This window comes from Oncorhynchus nerka, linkage group LG7, assembly GCF_034236695.1.
Source record: "Oncorhynchus nerka isolate Pitt River linkage group LG7, Oner_Uvic_2.0, whole genome shotgun sequence".
Lineage (NCBI taxonomy): Eukaryota > Metazoa > Chordata > Actinopteri > Salmoniformes > Salmonidae > Oncorhynchus > Oncorhynchus nerka.
In genome coordinates, this window is record NC_088402.1 from 97,295,194 (window position 1) to 97,323,156 (window position 27,963).

The 27,963-nt window shown below is 43.0% G+C and overlaps 1 protein-coding gene across 3 annotated transcripts; it reads right to left on the reverse strand.

The window, feature by feature from the left end:
- Positions 1–490: 490 nt before the first annotated feature.
- Positions 491–27,629, reverse strand: tafazzin (tafazzin, phospholipid-lysophospholipid transacylase). 3 transcript variants are annotated; one of them, XM_029654848.2, is made up of 11 exons: positions 27,007–27,627; positions 26,450–26,587; positions 24,880–25,008; positions 19,377–19,422; positions 15,955–16,040; positions 14,377–14,457; positions 14,262–14,303; positions 12,023–12,085; positions 11,700–11,752; positions 10,736–10,813; positions 491–2,068 (listed from the first exon to the last, which is right to left on the reverse strand). In XM_029654848.2, the coding sequence occupies exons 2-11, from the start codon at positions 26,556–26,558 to the stop codon at positions 1,967–1,969; spliced, it is 789 nt and encodes a 262-aa protein (XP_029510708.1). In that variant the 5' UTR covers positions 26,559–26,587; positions 27,007–27,627; the 3' UTR covers positions 491–1,966. The 3 variants fall into 3 exon arrangements, with proteins under 3 accessions (XP_029510708.1, XP_029510709.1, XP_029510710.1); XM_029654849.2 differs by lacking the exon at positions 27,007–27,627 and adding an exon at positions 26,873–26,958; XM_029654850.2 differs by lacking the exon at positions 14,262–14,303 and having other exon boundaries at positions 27,007–27,629.
- Positions 27,630–27,963: the final 334 nt, after the last annotated feature.

Sequence of the window (27,963 nt, forward strand, 5' to 3'; positions counted from 1 at the left end):
GGCCAGTGTTCCATTTATTAAAGTGACCAGTGTTCCATTATTAAAGTGGCCAGTGTTCCATTTATTAAAGTGACCAGTGTTCCATTTATTAAAGTGACCAGTGTTCCATTTATTAAAGTGACCAGTGTTCCATTTATTAAAGTGACCAGTGTTCCATTTATTAAAGTGACCAGTGTTCCATTTATTAAAGTGGCCAGTGTTCCATTTATTAAAGTGACCAGTGTTCCATTTATTAAAGTGACCAGTGTTCCATTTATTAAAGTGGCCAGTGTTCCATTTATTAAAGTGGCCAGTGTTCCATTTATTAAAGTGACCAGTGTTCCATTTATTAAAGTGACCAGTGTTCCATTTATTAAAGTGGCCAGTGTTCCATGTAGGAAAGGTGTGTGACAAAATAGTCCTTCAATGTCTTTCATGATTCACTGATGTCCAAACTCATCTGCCCAAGTCATTACTCTTAACAGCATTCCTACAATACAGACATCAGAAATTAACAAAAGGCAGTACTTTATTGGTGGCATTGTTTCAATCACAGTAATAGATATGTAATCAATAGAGATCAGAGATGACTGAACCGAGGATAACAGTACAACAGGAAGGATCGGGTGAGAGAGATGGAGAACGGGAGAGAAACAGAGAGAGATGGAGAACGGGAGAGAAACAGAGAGAGATGGAGAACGGGAGAGAAACAAAGAGAGATGGAGAACGGGAGAGAAACAGAGAGAGATGGAGAACGGGAGAGAAACAGAGAGAGATGGAGAACGGGAGAGAAACAGAGAGAGATGGAGAACGGGAGAGAAACAGAGAGAGATGGAGAACGGGAGAGAAACAGAGAGAGATGGAGAACGGGGAGAGAAACAGAGAGAGATGGAGAACGGGAGAGAAACAGAGAGAGATGGAGAACGGGAGAGAAACAGAGAGAGATGGAGAACAGGAGAGAAACAGAGAGATGGAGAACGGGAGAGAAACAGAGAGAGATGGAGAACGGGAGAGAAACAGAGAGATGGAGAACGGGAGAGAAACAGAGAGAGATGGAGAACGGGAGAGAAACAGAGAGAGATGGAGAACGGGAGAGAAACAGAGAGAGATGGAGAACGGGAGAGAAACAGAGAGAGATGGAGAACGGGAGAGAAACAGAGAGAGATGGAGAACGGGAGAGAAACAGAGAGAGATGGAGAACGGGAGAGAAACAGTACAACAGGAGGGATCGGGTGAGAGAGATGGACAACGGAAGAGAAACGGAGTGCAATAGAGAGAGAGATTGAGGGCACAAAGTGAAAGGATTTGTGATTAGGACCCGTAGTTTTTCCTGGCTGTATTGTCAGTTCCTGCTAAGCTGCCAGAGGATCAGAACCACATTTCACTTCTCTACCACTCATAGTTCTGTTGTTACTGTGAGAACCACACTTCTTTACTACTCATAGTTCTGCTGTTACCATGAGAACCACACTTCTCTACCACTCATAGTTCTGCTGTTACCGTGAGAACCACACTTCTCTACCACTCATAGTTCTGTTGTTACTGTGGGAACCACACTTCTCTACTACTCATAGTTCTGCTGTTACCGTGGGGACAGAGGTGAATGTCACGTAACTTCATAACACGGGAGGGAACTGGACGGTTGATAAAATGCCTGGTAAACACAACATTGGCTCTATGGACATTCCCGTTGAATTGGTTTCAAACATGAAGCAAGGAACAATGTTTTCTCAACGTTGCCTGTATGTTGACTGAATGATTTTTGAGGTGCATAGCAGGATACTCCTTGCAATTATCACATTGGTGACCACTGGTTTATCAGACAGCAGGTTGGACTGCACACACTATGAGGCACAGGTATGTGTGTGTGAATCTAGTTTCCTGTGTGTGTGAGTATACAGTCAGTCTCTTTGTCCACTCTATATTGAGTTGGTACCCTGAGGTTAGGGTAGGGGCCAGGTGTGGAGGCCGGGCTGGAGCCTGGGGCTCAGGTCGTGGTCTGTACCCGCTGGTGGAGAGCCTCAGCCTTGGTCCGCAGGCTACGAAACTCCTCCTGGATGGAATCTGTCAGGGCCTTCCTCATCTCCATCTGTGTGATGGAGTAGAACCAAAAATGTGATTATATTACTGCAGTGCTAGCCTCTCTACACTGGCTTCCTGTTAAGGCTAGGGCTGATTTCACGGTTTTACTGCTGACCTACAAAGCATTACATGGGCTTGCTCCTACCCATCTCTCTGATTTGGTCCTGCCGTACATACCTACACGTACGCTACAGTCACAAGATGCAGGCCTCCTAATTGTCCCTAGAATTTCTAAGCAAACAGCTGGAGGCAGGGCTTTCTCCTATAGAGCTCCATTTTTATGGAACGGTCTGCCTACCCATGTGAGAGACGCAGACTCGGTCTCAACCTTTAAGTCTTTACTGAAGACTCATCTCTTCATGGAAGTCTCTCTAATATGCTCATACATTGGGCAGGAGGTTAGGAAGTGCAGCTCAGTTTCCACCTCATTTTGTGGGCAGTGAGCACATAGCCTGTCTTCTCTTGAGAGCCATGTCTGCCTGCGGCGGCCTTTCTCAATAGCAAGGCTATGCTCACTGAGTCTGTACATAGTCAAAGCTTTCCTTAAGTTTGGGTCAGTCACAGTGGTCAGGTATTCTGCCGCTGTGTACTCTCTGTTTAGGGCCAAATAGCATTCTAGTTTGCTCTGTTTGTTGTTAATTCTTTCCAATGTGTCAAGTAATTATCTTTTTGTTTTCTCATGGTTTGGGTCTAATTGTGTTGCTGTCCTGGGGCTCTGTGTTGCTGGCTGAGGGGAATCTCTCTGTAGGTGAGGGCTTTACTAAGGAAGGTTTGGGAAACACTTCCTTTTAGTTTGTTTTAGAATTTAATGTTTATTTTCTGGATTTAGCTAATTAACGGGCATCGTACTAATTCTACTCTGCATTATTTGTGGTTTTGTGTTGTACACTAGGGATGTTTTTACAGAATTCTGCATGAAAAAATCTACATTTGGTGTTTGTCCCATTTTGTTATTTTCATTTATTATGGATCCCCGTTAGTTCCTGCCTTGGCAGCAGCTACTCTTCCTGGGGTTTATTATGGATCCCCATTAGTTCCTGTCAAGGCAGCAGCTACTCTTCCTGGGGTTTATTATGGATCCCCATTAGTTCCTGCCAAGGCAGCAGCTACTCTTCCTGGGGTTTATTATGGATCCCCATTAGTTCCTGACAAGGCAGCAGCTACTCTTCCTGGGGTTTATTATGGATCCCCATTAGTTCCTGTCAAGGCAGCAGCTACTCTTCCTGGGGTTTATTATGGATCCCCATTAGTTCCTGCCAAGGCAGCAGCTACTCTTCCTGGGGTTTATTATGGATCCCCATTAGTTCCTGCCAAGGCAGCAGCTACTCTTCGTGGGGTTTATTATGGATCCCCATTAGTTCCTGCCAAGGCAGCAGCTACTCTTTCTGGGACCCAGCAACATTAAGGCAGTTATACCATTTTAAAAACATTACATTCACAACAGATTTCACAACACAGTAAGTGTGTGCCCTCAGGCCCCTACTCCACTATCATATATCTACTAAATCCATGTGTACATGTGTATAGGGTGTATGTTATTGATTGTGTTACTTCACAGTCCCCGCTCTTCCACAAGGTGTATTTGTATCTGTTGAAATGGTGAGTGGACTCCATACCTCACAACCATAAAGGTCAAAGGGTTCTATAACTGATTCAGGTATTTTTAGCCAGATCCTAATTGGTATGTTGAACTTTAGTTCCTTTTGATGGCATGGAAGGTCCTTCTTGCCTTGTCTCTCAGATCATTCACAGCTGTGTGGAAGGTCCTTCTTGCCTTGTCTCTCAGATCGTTCACAGCTGTGTGGAAGGTCCTTCTTGCCTTGTCTCTCAGATCGTTCACAGCTGTGTGGAAGGTCCTTCTTGCCTTGTCTCTCAGATCGTTCACAGCTGTGTGGAAGTTACCTGATGTATTTTTTTTGTAAATTTAAACTTACTCTTTAAAGTTGTAACAGTAGAATCCACAAGGTGATATTTCTATATTGGGTAGTACATCGTCAGTTCCTCTTGTCCTGTCAGCCATTACAGACCTTTTTAGCCTATAGATAATGTTGTAATTTTTTTATCACTCAAATATCAAGAATACACATTTAAAACATGGCAACATATATATAATTGCAAGAAAATTTGGTTTGGTTTGTTTGTCAAATTAGGATGTACAGGGTGAATACGTGGTCTGTTGTTGGGTATTTTATTTTTTAATTTAACTAGGCAAGTCATTTAAGCAATGACGGCCCAGGAACAGTGGGTTAACTGCCTTGTTCAGGGGAACAGTGGGTTAACTGCCTTGTTCAGGGGAACAGTGGGTTATTACTGCCTTGTTCAGGGGAACAGTGGGTTATTACTGCCTTGTTCAGGGGAACAGTGGGTTAACTGCCTTGTTCAGGGGAACAGTGGGTTATTACTGCCTTGTTCAGGGGAACAGTGGGTTATTACTGCCTTGTTCAGGGGAACAGTGGGTTATTACTGCCTTGTTCAGGGGAACAGTGGGTTATTACTGCCTTGTTCAGGGGAACAGTGGGTTATTACTGCCTTGTTCAGGGGAACAGTGGGTTATTACTGCCTTGTTCAGGGGAACAGTGGGTTATTACTGCCTTGTTCAGGGGAACAGTGGGTTATTACTGCCTTGTTCAGGGGAACAGTGGGTTATTACTGCCTTGTTCAGGGGAACAGTGGGTTATTACTGCCTTGTTCAGGGGAACAGTGGGTTAACTGCCTTGTTCAAGAGCAGAATGACAGATTTTTTACCTTGTCAGCTCAGGGATTGGAACTTGCAATCTTTCGGTTACTAGTCCAACGCTCTAACCACTAGGCTACCCTGCCGCCCATTTTGGTAAAAAGCCCATTTGACATTTACTCGGGACATTGTTTTCACTGAAGAAATGTAGGAGTCTGTTGTTAAAGAGGACTTTCCCAGGGTAGTTATTGATGCATATCCCAGGGTAGTTATTGATGTATATCCCAGGGTAGTTATTGATACATATCCCAGGGTAGTTATTGATACATATCCCAGGGTAGTTATTGATACATATCCCAGGGTAGTTATTGATGCATATCCCAGGGTAGTTATTGATACATATCCCAGGGTAGTTATTGATTCATATCCCAGGGTAGTTATTGATGCATATCCCAGGGTAGTTATTGATGCATATCCCAGGGTAGTTATTGATACATATCCCAGGGTAGTTATTGATTCATATCCCAGGGTAGTTGTTGATGCATATCCCAGGGTAGTTGTTGATGCATATCCCAGGGTAGTTATTGATACATATCCCAGGGTAGTTATTGATTCATATCCCAGGGTAGTTATTGATGCATATCCCAGGGTAGTTATTGATTCATATCCCAGGGTAGTTGTTGATGCATATCCCAGGGTAGTTATTGATACATATCCCAGGGTAGTTATTGATTCATATCCCAGGGTAGTTGTTGATGCATATCCCAGGGTAGTTGTTGATGCATATCCCAGGGTAGTTATTGATACATATGCCAGGGTAGTTATTGATACATATCCCAGGGTAGTTGTTGATTCATATCCCAGGGTAGTTATTGATGCATATCCCAGGGTAGTTATTGATGCATATCCCAGGGTAGTTATTGATGCATATCCCAGGGTAGTTATTGATTCATATCCCAGGGTAGTTGTTGATGCATATCCCAGGGTAGTTGTTGATGCATATCCCAGGGTAGTTATTAATGCATATCCCAGGGTAGTTGTTGATGCATATAGATTCCAGAGCGAACTAAATATTGGGGAAGATGCCAGAGCGAACTAAATATTGGGGAAGATGCCGAAGCGAACTAAATATTGGGGAAGATGCCAGAGCGAACTAAATATTGGGGAAGATGCCAGAGCGAACTAAATATTGGGGAAGATGCCAGAGCGAACTAAATATTGGGGAAGATGCCAGAGCGAACTAAATATTGGGGAAGATGCCAGAGCGAACTAAATATTGGGGAAGATGCCAGAGCGAACTAAATATTGGGGAAGATGCCAGAGCGAACTAAATATTGGGGAAGATGCCAGAGCGAACTAAATATTGGGGAAGATGCCAGAGCGAACTAAATATTGGGAAGATGCCAGAGCGAACTAAATATTGGGGAAGATTCCAGAGCGAACTAAATATTGGGGAAGATGCCAGAGCGAACTAAATATTGGGGAAGATGCCAGAGCGAACTAAATATTGGGGAAGATGCCAGAGCGAACTAAATATTGGGGAAGATCCCGGAGCGAACTAAATATTGGGGAAGATGCCGGAGCGAACTAAATATTGGGGAAGATGCCAGAGCGAACTAAATATTGGGGAAGATGCCGGAGCGAACTAAATATTGGGGAAGATGCCAGAGCGAACTAAATATTGGGGAAGATGCCAGAGCGAACTAAATATTGGGGAAGATGCCAGAGCGAACTAAATATTGGGGAAGATGCCAGAGCGAACTAAATATTGGGGAAGATGCCGGAGCGAACTATCATTAAACATCGCGCTTGATTTGCCTGCTGGGGGAAAGTACTCACACTCCACATTGTTGTGTTACCGGCTGAATTTAAAATGGATTCCATTGAAAGAAAACAGAAACACGACACTGGCTTACACACAATACCCCATAATGTCAAAGTGGAATTATGTTGTATGAAATGTTCTTACTTACTTAACAAGTCACATAATGTGTGTACCCCAGTGTGTACTGTCTTTAGTCCTACCCCAGTGTGTACTGTCTTTAGTCCTACCCCAGTGTGTACTGTCTTTAGTCCTAACCCAGTGTGTACTGTCTCTAGTCCTACCCCAGTGGGTACTGTCTTTAGTCCTAACCCAGTGCGTACTGTCTTTAGTCCCAACCCAGTGCGTACTGTCTTTAGTCCTACTCCAGTGTGTACTGTCTTTAGTCCTACCCCAGTGTGTACTGTCTTTAGTCCTAACCCAGTGTGTACTGTCTCTAGTCCTAACCCAGTGTGTACTGTCTCTAGTCCTAACCCAGTGTGTACTGTCTCTAGTCCTACCCCAGTGCGTACTGTCTCTAGTCCTAACCCAGTGTGTACTGTCTCTAGTCCTACCCCAGTGCGTACTGTCTCTAGTCCTAACCCAGTGTGTACTGTCTTTAGTCCTAACCCAGTGTGTACTGTCTCTAGTCCTAAGCCAGTGCGTACTGTCTTTAGTCCTAACCCAGTGTGTACTGTCTTTAGTCCTACCCCAGTGCGTACTGTCTTTAGTCCTAACCCAGTGTGTACTGTCTCTAGTCCTACCCCAGTGTGTACTGTCTCTAGTCCTAACCCAGTGTGTACTGTCTTTAGTCCTACCCCAGTACGTACTGTCTCTAGTCCTACCCCAGTGTGTACTGTCTCTAGTCCTACCCCAGTGTGTACTGTCTTTAGTCCTAACCCAGTACGTACTGTCTCTAGTCCTACCCCAGTACGTACTGTCTCTAGTCCTACCCCAGTGTGTACTGTCTTTAGTCCTACCCCAGTGTGTACTGTCTTTAGTCCTACCCCAGTGTGTACTGTCTTTAGTCCTACCCCAGTGTGTACTGTCTTTAGTCCTAACCCAGTGTGTACTGTCTCTAGTCCTAACCCAGTGTGTACTGTCTTTAGTCCTACCCCAGTACGTACTGTCTTTAGTCCTAACCCAGTGTGTACTGTCTTTAGTCCTAACCCAGTGTGTACTGTCTCTAGTCCTAACCCAGTGTGTACTGTCTTTAGTCCTAACCCAGTGTGTACTGTCTCTAGTCCTAACCCAGTGTGTACTGTCTCTAGTCCTACCCCAGTGTGTACTGTCTCTAGTCCTAACCCAGTGTGTACTGTCTTTAGTCCTACCCCAGTACGTACTGTCTCTAGTCCTAACCCAGTGTGTACTGTCTCTAGTCCTAACCCAGTGTGTACTGTCTTTAGTCCTAACCCAGTGTGTACTGTCTTTAGTCCTACCCCAGTACGTACTGTCTCTAGTCCTACCCCAGTGTGTACTGTCTCTAGTCCTAACCCAGTGTGTACTGTCTTTAGTCCTACCCCAGTACGTACTGTCTCTAGTCCTAACCCAGTGTGTACTGTCTCTAGTCCTAACCCAGTGTGTACTGTCTCTAGTCCTAACCCAGTGTGTACTGTCTCTAGTCCTACCCCAGTGTGTACTGTCTTTAGTCCTAACCCAGTACGTACTGTCTCTAGTCCTACCCCAGTACGTACTGTCTCTAGTCCTACCCCAGTGCGTACTGTCTTTAGTCCTACCCCAGTGTGTACTGTCTTTAGTCCTACCCCAGTGTGTACTGTCTTTAGTCCTAACCCAGTGTGTACTGTCTCTAGTCCTAACCCAGTGTGTACTGTCTCTAGTCCTAACCCAGTGTGTACTGTCTTTAGTCCTAACCCAGTGTGTACTGTCTTTAGTCCTAACCCAGTGCGTACTGTCTCTAGTCCTAACCCAGTGCGTACTGTCTTTAGTCCTAACCCAGTGTGTACTGTCTTTAGTCCTAACCCAGTGTGTACTGTCTTTAGTCCTAACCCAGTGTGTACTGTCTTTAGTCCTAACCCAGTGTGTACTGTCTTTAGTCCTACCCCAGTGTGTACTGTCTTTAGTCCTAACCCAGTGTGTACTGTCTTTAGTCCTAACCCAGTGCGTACTGTCTTTAGTCCTAACCCAGTGTGTACTGTCTTTAGTCCTAACCCAGTGCGTACTGTCTTTAGTCCTAACCCAGTGTGTACTGTCTTTAGTCCTAACCCAGTGTGTACTGTCTTTAGTCCTAACCCAGTGTGTACTGTCTTTAGTCCTAACCCAGTGCGTACTGTCTTTAGTCCTAACCCAGTGTGTACTGTCTTTAGTCCTAACCCAGTGTGTACTGTCTTTAGTCCTAACCCAGTGCGTACTGTCTTTAGTCCTAACCCAGTGTGTACTGTCTTTAGTCCTAACCCAGTGCGTACTGTCTCTAGTCCTTTTTTTTAATTTTTTTTATTTCACCTTTATTTAACCAGGTAGGCCAGTTGAGAACACCTTTATTTAACCAGGTAGGCTAGTTGAGAACACCTTTATTTAACCAGGTAGGCCAGTTGAGAACACCTTTATCTAACCAGGTAGGCTAGTTGAGAACACCTTTATTTAACCAGGTAGGCTAGTTGAGAACACCTTTATTTAACCAGGTAGGCTAGTTGAGAACACCTTTATCTAACCAGGTAGGCCAGTTGAGAACACCTTTATTTAACCAGGTAGGCTAGTTGAGAACACCTTTATTTAACCAGGTAGGCCAGTTGAGAACACCTTTATTTAACCAGGTAGGCCAGTTGAGAACACCTTTATTTAACCAGGTAGGCTAGTTGAGAACACCTTTATTTAACCAGGTAGGCTAGTTGAGAACACCTTTATTTAACCAGGTAGGCTAGTTGAGAACACCTTTATTTAACCAGGTAGGCTAGTTGAGAACACCTTTATTTAACCAGGTAGGCTAGTTGAGAACACCTTTATTTAACCAGGTAGGCCAGTTGAGAACACCTTTATTTAACCAGGTAGGCCAGTTGAGAACACCTTTATTTAACCAGGTAGGCTAGTTGAGAACACCTTTATTTAACCAGGTAGGCTAGTTGAGAACACCTTTATTTAACCAGGTAGGCTAGTTGAGAACACCTTTATTTAACCAGGTAGGCTAGTTGAGAACAGGTTCTCATTTGCAACTGCGACCTGGCCAAGATAAAGCATAGCAGTGTGAACAGACAACACAGAGTTACACATGGAGTAAACAATTAACAAGTCAATAACACAGTAGAAAAAAAGGGGAGTCTATATACAATGTGTGCAAAAGGCATGAGGAGGTAGGCGAATAATACAATTTTGCAGATTAACACTGGAGTGATAAATGATCAGATGGTCATGTACAGGTAGAGATACTGGTGTGCAAAAGAGCAGAAAAGTAAATAAATAAATAAAAAAAACAGTATAAAAACAGTATGGGAATGAGGTAGGTGAAAATGGGTGGGCTATTTACCGATAGACTATGTACAGCTGCAGCGATCGGTTAGCTGCTCGGATAGCTGATGTTTAAAGTTGGTAGGGAGATAAAAGTCTCCAACTTCAGCGATTTTTGCAGTTCGTTCCAGTCACAGGCAGCAGAGTACTGGAACGAAAGGCGGCCAAATGAGGTGTTGGCTTTAGGGATGATCAGTGAGATACACCTGCTGGACCGCGTGCTACGGGTGGGTGTTGCCATCACGACCAGTGAACTGAGATAAGGCGGAGCTTTACCTAGCATGGACTTGTAGATGACCTGGAGCCAGTGGGTCTGGCGACGAATATGTAGCGAGGGCCAGCCGACTAGAGCATACAAGTCGCAGTGGTGGGTGGTATAAGGTGCTTTGGTGACAAAACAGATGGCACTATGATAGACTGCATCCAGTTTGCTGAGTAGAGTGTTGGAAGCCATTTTGTAGATGACATCGCCGAAATCGAGGATCGGTAGGATAGTCAGTTTTACTAGGGTAAGCTTGGCGGCGTGAGTGAAGGAGGCTTTGTTGCGGAATAGAAAGCCGACTCTTGATTTGATTTTCGATTGGAGATGTTTGATGTGAGTCTGGAAGGAGAGTTTGCAGTCTAGCCAGACACCTAGGTACTTATTAGGTGTGTACTGTGTGTACTGTCTTTAGTCCTACCCCAGTGTGTGTGTGTGTGTGTGTGTGTGTGTGTGTGTGTGTGTGTGTGTGTCTGTTCACCTGGCTCTTCTGCTGTTGTCGGAGAGACTCCAGAAGATCTTTGACTGTAAATGGATTCCCTATCAGGACTGTGATTCTCTACAACACAGAGGTCAGGCATTAGAGGTTAAGGGTTAGAGGTCAGGGTGTATGTGTGTCTCTCTATCTCTGTCCAGTGTGTGTGTGTGTGTGTGTGTGTGTGTGTGTGTGTGTGTGTGTGTGTGTGTGTGTGTGTGAATCCGTCCAGTGTGTGTGTGAGAGAGAGAGTCTCTGTCCAGTGTGTGTGTGTGTGTGTGTGTGTGTGTGTGTGCCGTCTGATAGCAGAGTGTTCCCTCAACCCTGTTATTCTCCCTGTGTGGCATGTGTGTGTGTGTGTGTGTGTGTGTGTGTGTGTGTGTGTGTGTGTGTGTGTGTGTGTGTGTGTGTGTGTGTGTGTGTGTGTGTGAGAGAGAGTCTCTGTCCAGTGTGTGTGAGAGAGAGAGTCTCTGTCCAGTGTGTGTGTGTGTGTGTGTGTGTGTGTGTGTGAGAGAGTCTCTGTCCAGTGTGTGTGTGTGTGTGTGTGTGTGTGTGTGAGAGAGAGTCTCTGTCCAGTGTGTGTGTGTGTGTGTGTGTGTGTGTGTGTGTGTGTGTGTGTGTGTGTGAGAGAGTCTCTGTCCAGTGTGTGTGTGTGTGTGTGTGTGTGTGTGAGAGAGTCTCTGTCCAGTGTGTGTGTGTGTGTGTGAGAGAGAGTCTCTGTCCAGTGTGTGTGTGTGTGTGTGTGTGTGTGTGTGTGTGTGTGTGTGTGTGTGTGTGTGAGAGAGAGAGTCTCTGTCCAGTGTGTGTGTGTGTGTGTGTGTGTGTGTGTGAGAGAGAGAGAGTCTCTGTCCAGTGTGTGTGTGTGAGAGAGAGAGAGAGAATCTCTGTCCAGTGTGTGTGTGTGTGAATCCGTCCAGTGTGTGTGTGTGAGAGAGAGTCTCTGTCCAGTGTGTGTGTTGTTTGTTATCACCTGTCCAGTACGAGGGATGTAGGGTCGCTCATTGGGCAAGACATCGCTCATACCTGAGCCAGGAATATTGAACACAAGTTAGAACGTGTGTGCATGGTGTGTGTGTGTGTGTGGGGAGGTGTGTGTGTGTGGGGGGGGGCATGGTGTGTGTGTGTGTGGGGGGGGGGTGGGGTGGGGTGCGTGTGTGTGCATGGTGTGTGTGTGTATGGTGTGTGTGTGTGTGTGTGGGGGGGTATGGTGTGTGTGTATGGTGTGTGTGTGTGTGTGTGGGGGGTATGGTATGTGTGTGTGTGTGTGTGTGTGGGGGGGGGGGTGTAACTCACCTACATGCCACACAGGGAGAATAACAGGGTTGAGGGAACACTCTGCTATCAGACGGCCGACACCTGAAACACAAATCAACGTTTATACGTGCACAGATTAGCAGATGTTATCGCAGTTAAAGCGAAATGAGTCTAATGATTGTGTTTCTACAGTAGCTCCAACAGTCAGTAATATATAATGCTTGTGTTTCTAGCTCCAACAGTCAGTAATATATAATGATTGTGTTTCTACAGTAGCTCCAACAGTCAGTAATATATAATGATTGTGTTTCTAGCTCCAACAGTCAGTAATATATAATGCTTGTGTTTCTACAGTAGCTCCAACAGTCAGTAATATATAATGCTTGTGTTTCTAGCTCCAACAGTCAGTAATATATAATGATTGTGTTTCTACAGTAGCTCCAACAGTCAGTAATATATAATGCTTGTGTTTCTAGCTCCAACAGTCAGTAATATATAATGCTTGTGTTTCTAGCTCCAACAGTCAGTAATATATAATGCTTGTGTTTCTACAGTAGCTCCAACAGTCAGTAATATATAATGCTTGTGTTTCTACAGTAGCTCCAACAGTCAGTAATATATAATGCTTGTGTTTCTACAGTAGCTCCAACAGTCAGTAATATATAATGCTTGTGTTTCTAGCTCCAACAGTACAGTAATATATAATGCTTGTGTTTCTAGCTCCAACAGTACAGTAATATATAATGCTTGTGTTTCTAGCTCCAACAGTCAGTAATATATAATGCTTGTGTTTCTAGCTCCAACAGTCAGTAATATATAATGCTTGTGTTTCTAGTTCCAACAGTCAGTAATATATAATGCTTGTGTTTCTAGCTCCAACAGTCAATAATATATAATGATTGTGTTTCTACAGTAGCTCCAACAGTCAGTAATATATAATGATTGTGTTTCTAGCTCCAACAGTCAGTAATATATAATGATTGTGTTTCTAGCTCCAACAGTCAGTAATATATAATGATTGTGTTTCTACAGTAGCTCCAACAGTCAGTAATATATAATGATTGTGTTTCTACAGTAGCTCCAACAGTCAGTAATATATAATGTTTGTGTTTCTAGCTCCAACAGTCAGTAATATATAATGATTGTGTTTCTAGCTCCAACAGTGCAGTGATATATAATGCAGTAATATATAATATAATATATCACTCTGGTATTCTCATTTTGATATGACATATCTGATATGACTCTGATATTCTCATATGACATCACTCTGTGCTTCTACACCTGCATTGCTTCCTGTTTGGGGTTTTAGGCTGGGTTTCTGTACAGCACTTTGAGATATCAGCTGATGTACGAAGGGCTATATAAATAAATTTGATTTGATTTGATATTCTCATATGACATGACATCACTCTGATATGACATCACTCTGATATTCTTATTCTGATATGACATCACTCTGGTAAGACCCATGACATCACTCTGATATGACATCACTCTGGTAAGACCCATGACATCACTCTGATATGACATCACTCTGGTAGGACCTATGACATCACTCTGATATGACATCACTCTGGTAGGACCCATGACATCACTCTGATATGACATCACTCTGATATGACATCACTCTGGTAGGACCTATGACATCACTCTGATATGACATCACTCTGGTAAGACCCATGACATCACTCTACTCTGGTAAGACCCATGACATCACTCTGATATGACATCACTCTGGTAGGACCTATGACATCACTCTGATATGACATCACTCTGGTAGGACCCATGACATCACTCTGATATGACATCACTCTGGTAGGACCTATGACATCACTCTGATATGACATCACTCTGGTAAGACCCATGACATCACTCTGATATGACATCACTCTGGTAAGACCCATGACATCACTCTGATATGACATCACTCTGGTAGGACCTATGACATCACTCTGATATTCTCATTCTGAACTCTGATATTCTATTTGTCGGATGCATTCTGTGCTCAGTCATTAACTTCAGTCATTAACTTGGTGAGAGAAGGTAGTGATCCCACAACAGGTGATCCACTCTGGTGAGAGAAGGTAGTGATCCCACAAGGGCTGATCCACTCTGGGCCTCTCCTTTATAAACAAACATGTTTTTTTATGGATCTTCACGATTCATGTGGATGACCTATTTTGAGATCAAAACGGCAAATATTGCCGAAAAGTGACGACTTTGCACCCCTGACCTTCAGTACTGACACACCGGAAGACAAACGGAGGTAACTCACCCCATTTCAGCCGTATAAACTCCTCAGTCATGTTGACTTTCCCTGAGAGAAAAGAGAGTTTCAGTTTCAGTAGAGGACTTTCCCCCTATAACACACAGAGCGAGAGAGATCGTACCCTCTGGGAAGATGTGTACCCAGTCTCCTCCATTCAGCTTCTCCAGAAGAAAGTCCATGCCTTTCTGATACACCCCATCACCTAGGAGACACAGGCACACCAATATATAAAAGAGAAACACATGGAGAGACAAGCACACCTCTTAGCAAAGAAAAACATTACAGCCTCCAGTCTTCTTGGGTATGACGCTACAAGCTTGGCACACCTGTATTTGGGGAGTTACTCCCATTCTTCTCTGCAGATCCTCTCCAGCTCTGTCAGGTTGGATGAGGAGTGTCGCTGCACAGCTATTTTCAGGTCTCTCCAGAGATGTTTGATCAGGTTCAAGTCCGGACTCTGGCTGGGCCACTTAAGGACAATCAAAGACTCCTGCGTTGTCTTGGCTGTGTGCTTAGGGTCGTTGTCCTGTTAGAAGGTGAACCTTCTCCCCAGTCTGTGGTCCTGAGCGCTCTGAAGCAAGTTTTCATCAAGGATCTCTCTGTTCTTTGCTCCGTTTATCTTTTCCTTGATTCTGACTAGTCTTCCAGTCCCTGCTGCTGAAAAACATTCCCACAGCATGACGCTGCCACCACCATGCTTCACTGTAGGGATGATGCCAGGTTTCCTTCAGATGTGACACTTGGCATTAAGGCCAAAGAGTTAAAACTGTATTTCTTCAGACCATTGAATCTTGTTTCTCATGGACTTAGAGTCCTTTAGATGCTTTTGGCAAACTCCAAGCGGGCTGTCATGTGTCTTTTACTGAGGAGTGGCTTCCGTCTGGCCAATACCATAAAGGCGTGATTGGTGGAGTGCTGCAGAGATGGTTGTCCTTCTGGAAGCTTCTCCCATCCCCACAGAGAAACTCTGGAGCTCTGTCAGAGTGACCATCGGGTCCTTCTCCCCCGATTGCTGAATTCCTTCGACCTCATGGCTTGGTTTTAGCTCAGACATGCACTTATATAGGCAGGTGTGTGCCTTTCCAAAACATGTCCAATCAATTAAATTTACCACAGGTGGACTCCAATCAAGTTGTAGAAACATCTCAAGGATGATCAATGGAAGCAGGAAGCACCTGAGCTCAATTTCGGGTCTCATAGCAAAGGGTCTGAATAGTTATGTAACTAAGGTATCTGCTTTCTAAAAAACTGTTTTCGCTTTGTCATTATTTTGTGTAGATTGATGAGAATAAATATATATTTTTAATCCAATTTAGAATTATTGTGCAACATAACAAAATGTGGAAAAAGTCAAGGGCTCTGAATACTTTCTAATGGAACAAACAAGCTGTAAAAACAAAAGGCTATTTTTGTCTTCTGAAGAGGAAAAAGTCGAGGGTAGAAAGGGTTAATATAAAAATATAAAATATATTTTTAAAAACACTGCTACTAGTCGGACTCTCACAAACATGACTCGTCACGTTACCACGGTAACCTCCGGGTCACAAAAATTGAAATTGAAATGAAAACAAAATATCACATTACCTCTTACTAGTAATACATTTGTGACTGGTAAAAAATCTGAGCATGTCCTCCCAAATGAAGGTGCCACCAATCTCCTGTGCCCCACAGTCCCTCTCCCTCTGCCTCCCATCCTCACCTCTGCAGACGGGAATACACTTCCCTCTGCTGAAGAATCTGGAGTGTAACTCTTTGGTGAAACAGATGTCCGACGCAGCCGGAGTCCTGTCCAATCAGAAACCAGACAGATCACATACTGTCCAATCAGAAACAAGACTGACACACAATTCATCCAACTGAAGTTAAAAAAAAAAAATAGAAAAGTAAATTTCATGAAGAAAATGTGGGGTGCATGCTGGTGAAGAATCGATTGATTGACAGGATATTATATCCTGAACATGGGAAAGTTGGTTTGGTGTCTAGCAGAACAGTCCAAGAGTTACTGTTGGTGAGTTATTTTATGCAAATGTAATAGGTGTTGACAAGCTGAAGGTACCAAGCTGTCTGTTTAAACTACTAGCTCAGACACCCATACATACCCCACAAGACATGCTACCAGAGGTCTGTTTAAACTACTAACACACAGCTCAGACACCCATACATACCCCACAAGACATGCTACCAGAGGTCTGTCTAAACTACTAGCACACAGCTTAGACACCCATACATACCCCACAAGACATGCCACCAGAGGTCTGTTTAAACTACTAACACACAGCTCAGACACCCATCCATACCCCACAAGACATGCCACCAGAGGTCTGTTTAAACTACTAACACACAGCTTAGACACCCATCCATACCCCACAAGACATGCCACCAGAGGTCTCTTCACAGTCCCCAAGTCCAGAACAGATTATGGGAGGCACACAGTACTACATAGAGCCATGACTACATGGAACTCTATTCCACAGTACTACATAGAGCCATGACTACATGGAACTCTATTCCACAGTACTACATAGAGCCATGACTACATGGAACTCTATTCCACAGTACTACATAGAGCCATGACTACATGGAACTCTATTCCACATCAGGTAACTGATCTAAGCAGTGAAATTAGATTTGAGGACTGAGGGCACACAATGTTTTGTGAATTCTGTAAAAAATGTATTGTAATGTTTTTTAAATTATATAACTGCCTTAATTTTGCCAGATCCCCAGGAAGAGTAGCTGCTGCCTTGGCAGGAACTAAGGGGGATCCATAATAAACCCCAGGAAGAGTAGCTGCTGCCTTGGCAGGAACTAATGGGGATCCATAATAAACCCCAGGAAGAGTAGCTGCTGCCTTGGCAGGAACTAATGGGGATCCATAATAAACCCCAGGAAGAGTAGCTGCTGCCTTGGCAGGAACTAATGGGGATCCATAATAAACCCCAGGAAGAGTAGCTGCTGCCTTGGCAGGACCTAATGGGGATCCATAATAAACCCCAGGAAGAGTAGCTGCTGCTATGTTTATAAATTGAGAACGTTCAGCACTGTTGCTACTCTCCCTAGGAGTGGCCATCCTGAAAAGATGACTGCAAGAACACAGTGCAGAATGCTCAATGAGGTTAAGAAGAATCCTAGAGTGTCAGCTAAAGACTTACAGAAATCTCTGGAACATGCAAACATCTCTGTTGACGAGTCTATGATACGTAAAACACTAAACAAGAATGGTGTTCATGGGAGGACACCACGGAAGAAGCCACTGCTGTCCCCCAAAAATATTGCTGCACGTCTGAAGTTCGCAAAAGAGCACCTGGATGTTCCACATCGCTACTGGCAAAATATTCTGTGGACAGATGAAACTGTAGTTGAGTTGTTTGGAAGGAACACACAACACTATGTGTGGAGAAAAAGAGGCACAGCAACATCAAAACCTCATCCCAGCTGTAAAGTATGGTGGAGGGAGCATCGTGGTTTGGGGCTGCTTTGCTACCTCAGGGCCTGGACAACTAGCTATCATCGACGGAAAAATGAATTTCCAAGTTTATTCAGACATTTTGCAGGAGAATGTAAGGCTATCTGTCCGCCAATTGAAGCTCAACAGAAGTTGGGTGATGCAACAGGACAACAACCCAAAACACAGAAAACAGAATGGCTTCAACAGAAGAAAATATGCCTTCTGGAGTGGCCTAGTGAGAGTCCTGACCTTAACCCAATTGAGATGCTGTGGTATGGCCTCAAGAGAATGGTTCACACCAGACATCCTAAGAATATTGCTGTACTACTAAAAGTTAGATCCGTGTATTTTTGTTCCGTATACAGATCTGAATGGCAGAGAAGTAGACAAATGTCATACACTAACTTTTTGTCTAACTTGCTGGTGCTAACAATGTCAGTTGTTTAGAAAAAGTTACAGAAAATGTTGTTGATGCATTCACTAAAACAGTGGTAACTTTTTATCATAACATTTTTGTTCTGCAGACAGATTTTAAAAGCAGAGAAGTCGAGGAAGATTTCATATGCTCGGTTTGTTTAACATGGAACCCAAACCGGCTGCGCGCCATCGTGCATACATTTATTTTGTCCGCCCCCCCCCCCCCCCCCCCCCCACACACCAAACGATCACGACATGCAGGTTAAAATATCAAAACAAACTCTGAACCAATTACATTAATTTGGGGACAGGTCGAAAAGCATTAAACATTTATGGCAATATAGCTAGCTAGCTTGCACTTGCTAGCTAATTTGTCCTGGGATATAAACATTGAGTTGAGTTGTTATTTTACCTGAAATGCACAAGGTCCTCTACTCCGCCAATTAATCCACACATAAAACGGTCAACCGAATCGTTTCTAGTCATCTCTCCTCCTTCCAGGCTTTTTCTTCTCTTGACTTTATATTGCGATTGGCAACTTTCATGAATTAGGTGCATTACCACCACTGACCACGTTCGTCTTTCAGTCACCCACGTGGGTATAACCAATGAGGAGATGGGAGAGGCAGGACTTGGGTATAACCAATGAGGAGATGGGAGAGGCAGGACTTGGGTATAACCAATGAGGAGATGGCAGGTGGGTACCTGCTTCTATAAACCAATGAGGAGATGGGAGAGGCAGGACTTGGGTATAACCAATGAGGAGATGGCAGGTGGGTACCTGCTTCTATAAACCAATGAGGAGATGGGAGAGGCAGGACTTGGGTATAACCAATGAGGAGATGGCAGGTGGGTACCTGCTTCTATAAACCAATGAGGAGATGGGAGAGGCAGAACTTGCAGCGCGATCTCCTTCACAAATAGAACTGACCTCTATTTTAGCCCACTTGTTGTTGCGTGCGAGCAGTGTGGGTGCAATAATTGAATAATATAGATTTCTAAATTTATTTTTTTTATACCATGTAGTCAGTGATGATGTCACACTGGGGAGATTTAGAATATAGAAAATATATCACAAGCAACTCAAGTGAGACCAGTATCCACGTTTGAACGGCGTTTCTAGCTTAAACGGTGTAAGTGGATTAGTGTGCTAAAGAAGATCAAAGATTTAAGTGGTTTTTCTTCTCAAGCCAACAACAACAACAATAAAAACATGAGTATATGCATGGACACTTAATAAACACAGCATCACTCACCAGCGCATCTTGTTGAAGTTCCAGAGGTGTCTGAGTCTCAGAACTCCTGTTGGAGAGAGAGGAGAGGGAATATTTAAAAATGTAAACATGAATATTGAAAATATACCATCTTGGATTTGACAAAAGTTTTCAATATATTGTTGCAAATTATATAGTCTACAGGCAAAGATCTAGAGTGGGGTCTCTGTTACTTTGAGACTTCTGATCCAATTAGTAAGCATTCCCAAAAGAGTGGATGGGAAATGGATTCAAAATGGTCGCCCTCTGCTGGTGATTTGCAGGATGTGAACAGATGGGATACTATGCTGGGTCACATCTTTCTTTTCCCCCAACACAGTTAAGCCAAAACCAACGACCGTTATTCAGAGAGGCGTTCTACAACAACGCTTTGAGCACTTTCCAAGTCCGGAAGTGAATAACATGTAGGGTGAAATTTCAGTCACTGATTAATAACATTTGCCCTTGTAACATAGACAGGGCTCTAACTCCTCTTTCTGGGACAGACCAAGCCTGGCCTGCTGAGGAGTGACGGACACCATCCTAGCTGGAGGGGTGCTCTCATCTTATCTACCAACATAGACAGGGCTCTAACTCCTGTAGCTCCCCAATGAAATAGGGTGCAGGCTGTTAGCCAGCCTGCCAGCATAGTGGAGTCTGCCACTAGCACAGTCAGTGCAGTGCAGTGTAGCTCAGCTATCACCATTGAGACCGTGTCTGTGCCTCGACCTAGGTTGGGCAAAACTAAACATGGCGGTGTTCGCCTTAGCAATCTCACTGGGATAAAGACCTCCTCTATTCCTGTCATTATTGAAAGAGATCATGATACCTCACATCTCAAAATAGGGCTACTTAATGTTAGATCCCTCACTTCAAAGGCAATTATAGTCAATGAACTAATCACTGATCATAATCTTGATGTGATTGGCCTGACTGAAACATGGCTTAAGCCTGATGAATTGACTGTGTTAAATGAGGCCTCACCTCCTGGCTACACTAGTGACCATATCCCCCGTGCATCCCGCAAAGGCGGAGGTGTTGCTAACATTTACGATAGCAAATTTCAATTTACAAAAAAAAAAATGACGTTTTCGTCTTTTGAGCTTCTAGTCATGAAATCTATGCAGCCTACTCAATCACTTTTTATAGCTACTGTTTACAGGCCTCCTGGGCCATATACAGCGTTCCTCACTGACTTCCCTGAATTCCTATCGGACCTTGTAGTCATAGCAGATAATATTCTAATCTTTGGTGACTTTAATATTCACATGGAAAAGTCCACAGACCCACTCCAAAAGGCTTTCTGAGCCATCATCGACTCAGTGGGTTTTGTCCAACATGTCTCTGGACCCACTCATTGTCACAGTCATACGCTGGACCTAGTTTTGTCCCATGGAATAAATGTTGTGGATCTTAATGTTTTTCCTCATAATCCTGGACTATCGGACCACCATTTTATTACATTTGCAATTGCAACAAATAATCTGCTCAGACCCCAACCAAGGAACATCAAAAGTCGTGCTATAAATTCACAGACAACACAAAGATTCCTTGATGTCCTTCCAGATTCCCTCTGCCTACCCAAGGACGCCAGAGGACAAAAATCAGTTAACCACCTAACTGAGGATCTCAATTTAACCTTGCGCAATACCCTAAGAGCAGTTGCACCCCTAAAAACTAAAAACATTTGTCATAAGAAACTATCTCCCTGGTATACAGAAAATACCCAAGCTCTGAAGCAAGCTTCCAGAAAATTGGAACGGAAATGGCGCCACACCAAACTGGAAGTCTTCCGACTAGCTTGGAAAGACGGTACCGTGCAGTACCGAAGAGCCCTTACTGCTGCTCGATCATCCTATTTTTCTAACTTAATTGAGGAAAATAAGAACAATCCGAAATTCCTTTTTGATACTGTCGCAAAGCTAACTAAAAAGCAGCATTCCCCAAGAGAGGATGACTTTCACTTTAGCAGTGATAAATTCAAGAACTTCTTTGAGGAAAAGATCATGATTATTAGAAAGCAAATTACAGACTCCTCTTTAAATCTGCGTATTCCTTCAAACCTCAGTTGTCCTGAGTCTGCACAACTCTGCCAGGACCTAGGATCAAGAGAGACGCTCAAGTGTTTTAGTACTATATCTCTTGACACAATGATGAAAATAATCATGGCCTCTAAACCTTCAAGCTGCATACTGGACCCTATTCCAACTAAACTACTGAAAGAGCTGCTTCCTGTGCTTGGCCCTCCTATGTTGAACATAATAAACGGCTCTCTATCCACCGGATGTGTACCAAACTCACTAAAAATGGCAGTAATATAGCCTCTCTTGAAAAAGCCAAAACCTTGACCCAGAAAATATTTTAAAAACTATTGGCCTATATCGAATCTTCCATTCCTCTCAAATTTTTTAGAAAAGGCTGTTGCGCAGCAACTTACTGCCTTCCTGAAGACAAACAATGTATACGAAATGCTTCAGTCTGGTTTTAGACCCCATCATAGCACTGAGACGGCACTTGTGAAGGTGCATCTGTCCTCGTGGTCCTAGACCTTAGTGCTGCTTTTGATACCATCGATCACCACATTCTTTTGGAGAGATTAGAAACCCAAATTGGTCTACACGGACATGTTCTGGCCTGGTTTAGATCTTATCTGTCGGAAAGATATCAGTTTGTCTCTGTGAATGGTTTGTCCTCTGACAAATCAACTGTAACTTTCACTGCTATGCAGATGACACACAGCTGTACATTTCAATGAAACATGGTGAAGCCCCAAAATTGCCCTCGCTAGAAGCCTGTGTTTCAGACATAAGGAAGTGGATGGCTGCAAACTTTCTACTTTTAAACTTAAACAAAGAGATCTTCTGTTGAATCTGACAATTAATCTTAATGGTTGTACAGTCGTCTCAAATAAAATTGTGAAGGACCTCGGCGTTACTCTGGATCCTGATCTCTCTTTTGAAGAACATATCAAGACCATTTCAAGGACAGCTTTTTTCCATCTACGTAACATTGCAAAAATCAGAAACTTTCTGTCCAAAAATGATGCAGAAAAATTTATCCATGCTTTTGTCACTTCTAGGTTAGACTACTGCAATGCTCTATTTTCCGGCTACCCGGATAAAGCTCTAAATAAACTTCAGTTAGTGCTAAACACGGCTGCTAGAATCCTGACTAGAACCAAAAAATGTGATCATATTACTCCAGTGCTAGCCTCCCTACACTGGCTTTCTGTCATGGCAAGGGCTGATTTCAAGGTTTTACTGCTAACCTACAAAGCATTACATGGGCTTGCTCCTACCTATCTCTCTGATTTGGTCCTGCCGTACATACCTACATGTACGCTACGGTCACAACACGCAGGCCTCCTAATTGTCCCTAGAATTTCTAAGCAAACAGCTGGAGGCAGGGCTTTCTCCTATAGAGCTCCATTTTTATGGAACGGTCTGCCTACCCATGTCAGAGACGCAAACTTGGTCTCAACCATTAAGTCTTTACTGAAGACTCATCTCTTCAGTGGGTCATATGATTGAGTGTAGTCTGGCCCAGGAGTGTGAAGGTGAACGGAAAGGCTCTGGAGCAACGAACCGCCCTTGCTGTCTCTGCCTGGCCAGTTCCCCTCTTTCCACTGGGATTCTCTGCCTCTAACCATATTACAGGGGCTGAGTCACTGGCTTACTAGGGCTCTTTCATACCGTCCCTAGGAGGGGTGCGTCACTTGAGTGGGTTGATTCACTGTTGTGATCTTCCTGTCTGGGTTGGCGCCCCCCTTTGGGTTGTGCCATGGCGGAGATCTTTGTGGGCTATAATCAGCCTTGTCTCAGGATGGTAAGTTGGTGGTTGAAGATATCCCTCTAGTGATGTGACACTGATGTCACTGTTGTGATCTCCCTGTTTGGGTTGTTGAAGAGTAACACCAACTGCTAACAATTCTAACATTTGTAAAAAAAATACTTTAAAAACACTATCTTGATTAGATAAGTATTCAACCCTCTGATTCAATATGTTAGAATCACATTTGGCAGACTGCGAGTCTTTCTGGGAAAGTCTAAGATCTTTCCATACCTGGATTTTACAATATTTGCTCATTGTTTTCAAAATTCTTCAAGCTCTGTCAAGTTGGTTGTTGATCATTGCTGGACAGCCATTTTCAAGTCTTGCAATAGATTTTCAAGCAGATTTCAATCAAAACTGTAACCAGGCCACTCAGGAACATTCAATGTTGTCTTGGCCTTGGCGTGTTTTAGGTTATTGTCCTGCTGATAGGTGAATTGGTCTCCCAGTGACTGGTGGAAAGCAGACTGGACCAGGTTTTCCTCTAGGATTTTGCCTGTGCTTAGCTCAAAAAAAAGATACATATATATTTTTTTAACTACCTAGTCCTTGCCGATGACAAGCATACCCATAACATGATGCAGCCACCACCACTCTCGAAAATATGAAGAGTGTTACTCAGTGATGTGTTGTGTTTGCCCCAAACATAACACTTTGTATTCAGGACAGTTAATTTCTTTGCCACATTTTTTGCAGTATTACTTTATTGGCTTGTTGCAAACAGGATGCATGATTTGTTATAGTTGTATTCTGTACAGACTTCCTTCTTTTCACTCTGTCATTTATGTCAGTATTGTGGAGCAACTACAATGTTGTTGATCCATCCTCAGTTTTCTCCTATTACAGCTATTAAACTCTAACTGTTTTAAAGTCACCATTGGCCTCATGGTGAAATCCCTGAGGGGTTTCCTTCCTCTCCAGCAACTGGGTTAGGAAGGACGCCTGTGTCTTTGTAGTGACTGGAGGTAGTGATACACCATCCAAAGTGTAATTAATAACTTCACCATGCTCAAAGGGATATTCAATGTCTGCTTTTGTTTTAAATTTCCCCATTTTTTTTCCCCATCTACCAATAGATGCCCTTCTTTGTGAGGTATTGGAAAACCTCACTGGTCTTTGTGTTTGAATCTGTGTGAAATTGACTCCGACTGAGGGACCTCACAGAAAATTGTATATGTGGGGTACAGAGATGAGGTAGTCATAAAGATATCATGTTAAATACTATTATTGCACACAGAGTGATTCATGCAAGTTATTATGTGACTTGTTAAGCAAATCTTTACTCAAACGTATTTATAAATAAGAAAGGGGTTGAATACTTAAGACTCAAGACCTTTCAGCTTTTCAATTTTATTAATTTGTGAACATTTCAAAAAAACATAATTCCACTTTGACATTATGGGGTATTGTGTGTAGGCCAGTGACACAAACATTTTTTAATCCATTTTAAATTCAGGCTGTAACACACAAAAAAAAATGAAAAACAGAAGGCCAAAATCTCCAACTTTGATTAAAAAAAATCTCAATTATGCTTATAGATACAAATGTGAAATATATGTCAACAATCCTTCCCCCAAAGGACCATTCTATGGACTACATTTGGTGAAAATCCTCACTGTCTTTTTTTGCCCGGGTTTCATATGGAATCACTCCATTGTAATGTGTGTGTCCTTACCCCAGAGGTGTGGGTCGTCCATACAGGACTGGTGATTGGACAGTGTGATGAGGGGTGTGTCAGGTGGACGTTGGTCTATCAGGTCAAATAGAACATCCTGATTATGAACCGTAATACAGTTCAGATACTCTAGAGAGAGAGAAGAGAGAGAAAGAGTGTGTTAGGGTGGCACGATTAATCGAATTCACGCTGCATAGCATGCTGACCAATCGCCAGCAGCATACCACCCTGCATACCACTGCTGGCTTGCTTCTGAAGCTAAGCAGGGTTGGTCCTGGTCAGTCCCTGGATGGGAGACCAGATGCTGCTGGAAGTGGTGTTGGAGGGCCAGTAGGAGGCACTCTTTCCTCTGGTCTAAAAAAAATATCCCAATGCCCCAGGGAAGTGATTGGGGACACTGCCCTGTGTAGGGTGCCGTCTTTCGGATGGGACGTTAAACGGGTGTCCTGACTCTCTGATGTCATTAAAGATGCGATGGCACTTATTGTAAGAGTAGGGGTGTTAACCCCGGTGTCCTCGCTAAATTCCCAATCTGGTCCTCAAACCATCATGGTCACCTAATAATCCCCAGTTTACAATTGGCTCTTTCATCCCCCTACATCTATTCTGTAACTATTCCCCAGGTCGTTGCTGCAAATGAGAACATGTTCTCAGAAAAATAAACATTTTAATTCGCAAGTGTCCCTGCTTAGAGCACGCAGTTAGATGCTGGTGAGGAGAGAAGGGGCTTTACACCTCAGTTAGATGCTGGTGAAGAGAGAAGGGGCTTTACACCTCAGTTAGATGCTGGTGAAGAGAGAAGGGGCTTTATAATGGTATTAGTTAATGAATGAATAACTGCTGCACTTATAGCACACTATATTTTGATGATCATGAAAAAATACCAAATGTAATAATCTATTATATGTAGGTGTAATAATCTATTATATGTAGGTGTAATAATCTATTATATGTAGGTGTAATAATCTATTATATGTAGGTGTAATAATCTATTATATGTAGGTGTAATAATCTATTATATGTAGGTGTAATAATCTATTATATGTAGGTGTAATAATCTATTATATGTAGGTGTAATAATCTATTATATGTATTATATGGTGTAATAATCTATTATATGTAGTAATAATCTATTATATGGTGTAATAATCTATTATATGTAGGTGTAATAATCTATTATATGTAGGTGTAATAATCTATTATATGTAGGTGTAATAATCTATTATATGTAGGTGTAATAATCTATTATATGTAGGTGTAATAATCTATTATATGTAGCCTATAACAATGTTGGAAATGATTTGTTTCATTTGGTTTTGTATTCAGTTAGCATTTCACTGTAAGGTCCTGTTGTATTCGGCTCATGTGACAAATACAATCCGATTTGATTTATTCATTCATATGATCTCATTGTAGAAGATGTTGTCTATCCTGACACTTGATTTGACCAAGTTTAACCCAAGTCTTTGAAAATCGCAATTCATAATTGCAATATCTAGCCAAAACAAAAAAACGATTTGGATATTTTGTCCAGGGTGCTGGTGCAGCCCTAGTGTGTGTGGTGACTCACTGGTCCAGAAGTAGCTGTATGAGCCCACCATGCCCATGACCAGGGTGCTGGTCACCTTCCAGGCCAGCTGCGGGCACTGTGGGAACGGCCATTTCACCTCCAGGGGCATCGCTGCTCACCAACGGAACACACATCCACCTGGCGCACACACACAGGTCAGAGAACAGTATGAGAAACATACCACCGGGTCGATCTTATAACCATAACTACCAGACAGTATAGATTAGCTACTCTCAACACTGCAGAATGGAAGATAAATAGCTAGCGGAATCATTTGCAGTATTGAATAGAAGTATTGCATGCATAGATCATACATCATTGGCATAGACTCATGGATTTGGATTGTTTGGTTTGTCAACAGAACACAGCTTTCCACATGTTGTCTCTGCTAGCTAGCTTCCCGTCCAAGTAAAAAATGCCTACTTTTTGCCAGGTGAAAGCACCCAAAAGCAGTTTAATACACGGATCTGGTTTCATATGACAGTTTTATACTAAGTCTGCACTGTTTTTCTCCGCGTAGTAAATGACTTGTGATCAAAGTTAAGTCCCATCCTCACCTTATGCTTTCAGCTGATAACTAGCAAGTTCGAAGAACCCGGAAAGGGCTAATTCTGCAATGGTTTGTGGGAGCTGTAGTTCATTACGTCGAACGAATTTAAGCTTTCTGAATCGATGTAAACAAATGGTTGTTGTGTGTGTTTCTTCCATCTACTCATTGATGCTTTGAAACGACGTCTGTTCCTTCATTTCCCCTCATCCCATCTCCACCCCTGATATATAATCAAAGACAGTACAGTATGAAGATAGTCCGAAACGGTTTCTCCAATAGAAATCCCCGATCACGCATGTAGGCGATGTGTAATGGCGACGTTAGCGAGCAGAATCAACGAATCTGGTCTAAGGGTCGCCTGGCGCCTAACTGCGCATGTGCACGCCGCAAATCAGAAGTACTCCGTTGATATAAAGTTGTTTTTTGACGAAAATGATAACGTGTCAGTTTGTCACTTTCATGAGGTTGGAGTAATAACATGTTAAACTACTTAAGACATTAACTCGAATCTAGGTTGTGCCTTTTAGATTTTCAGAAAATTAACTAATTAAGAAAGTTTCACTAATCTCATTGACTTCTCTAACCCGGCCTGGTCTGTTTGGCCTTTTGCTCCAGCGTTCCCGGAAGCCTTGCTATTTTGCGCCTCAGGGTTTAGAAACTATGCGTTATCATGATCAGTGTCTCGTCAACAACACTGGAAAAAGTACTTCCAGGTCACGGAATTTCGGAAACGTTTCAAATAAAAGTCCCCCACGTGATAGTAGAAACATGTCAATAACCTGTATTTATTCATGATATATGAACAATAATTGTCTTCACATTAACAATGATTCATATTTGTTCATATTTAAGTGGCATTTGCATTAAATGTGGGTGTTAAAACATGTTACAAGGTCCTATAAATGATCCTGTGCGAATCACTGTATATGGAGTACATATTCGTTTATAGAGAAAAAAAAACATT

Excerpts from the sequence above, each read along its gene's own strand:
- tafazzin (XM_029654848.2), bottom strand. The coding sequence starts at position 26,558 with ATGCCCCTGGAGGTGAAATGGCCGTTCCCACAGTGCCCGCAGCTGGCC. Across the intron at positions 25,009-26,449 it reads ATACAGCTACTTCTGGACCA|AGTATCTGAACTGTATTACG; the intron begins GTGAGTCACCAC and ends CTCTCTCTCTAG. Across the intron at positions 10,814-11,699 it reads ACATCCCTCGTACTGGACAG|AGAATCACAGTCCTGATAGG; the intron begins GTGATAACAAAC and ends TCTGTGTTGTAG.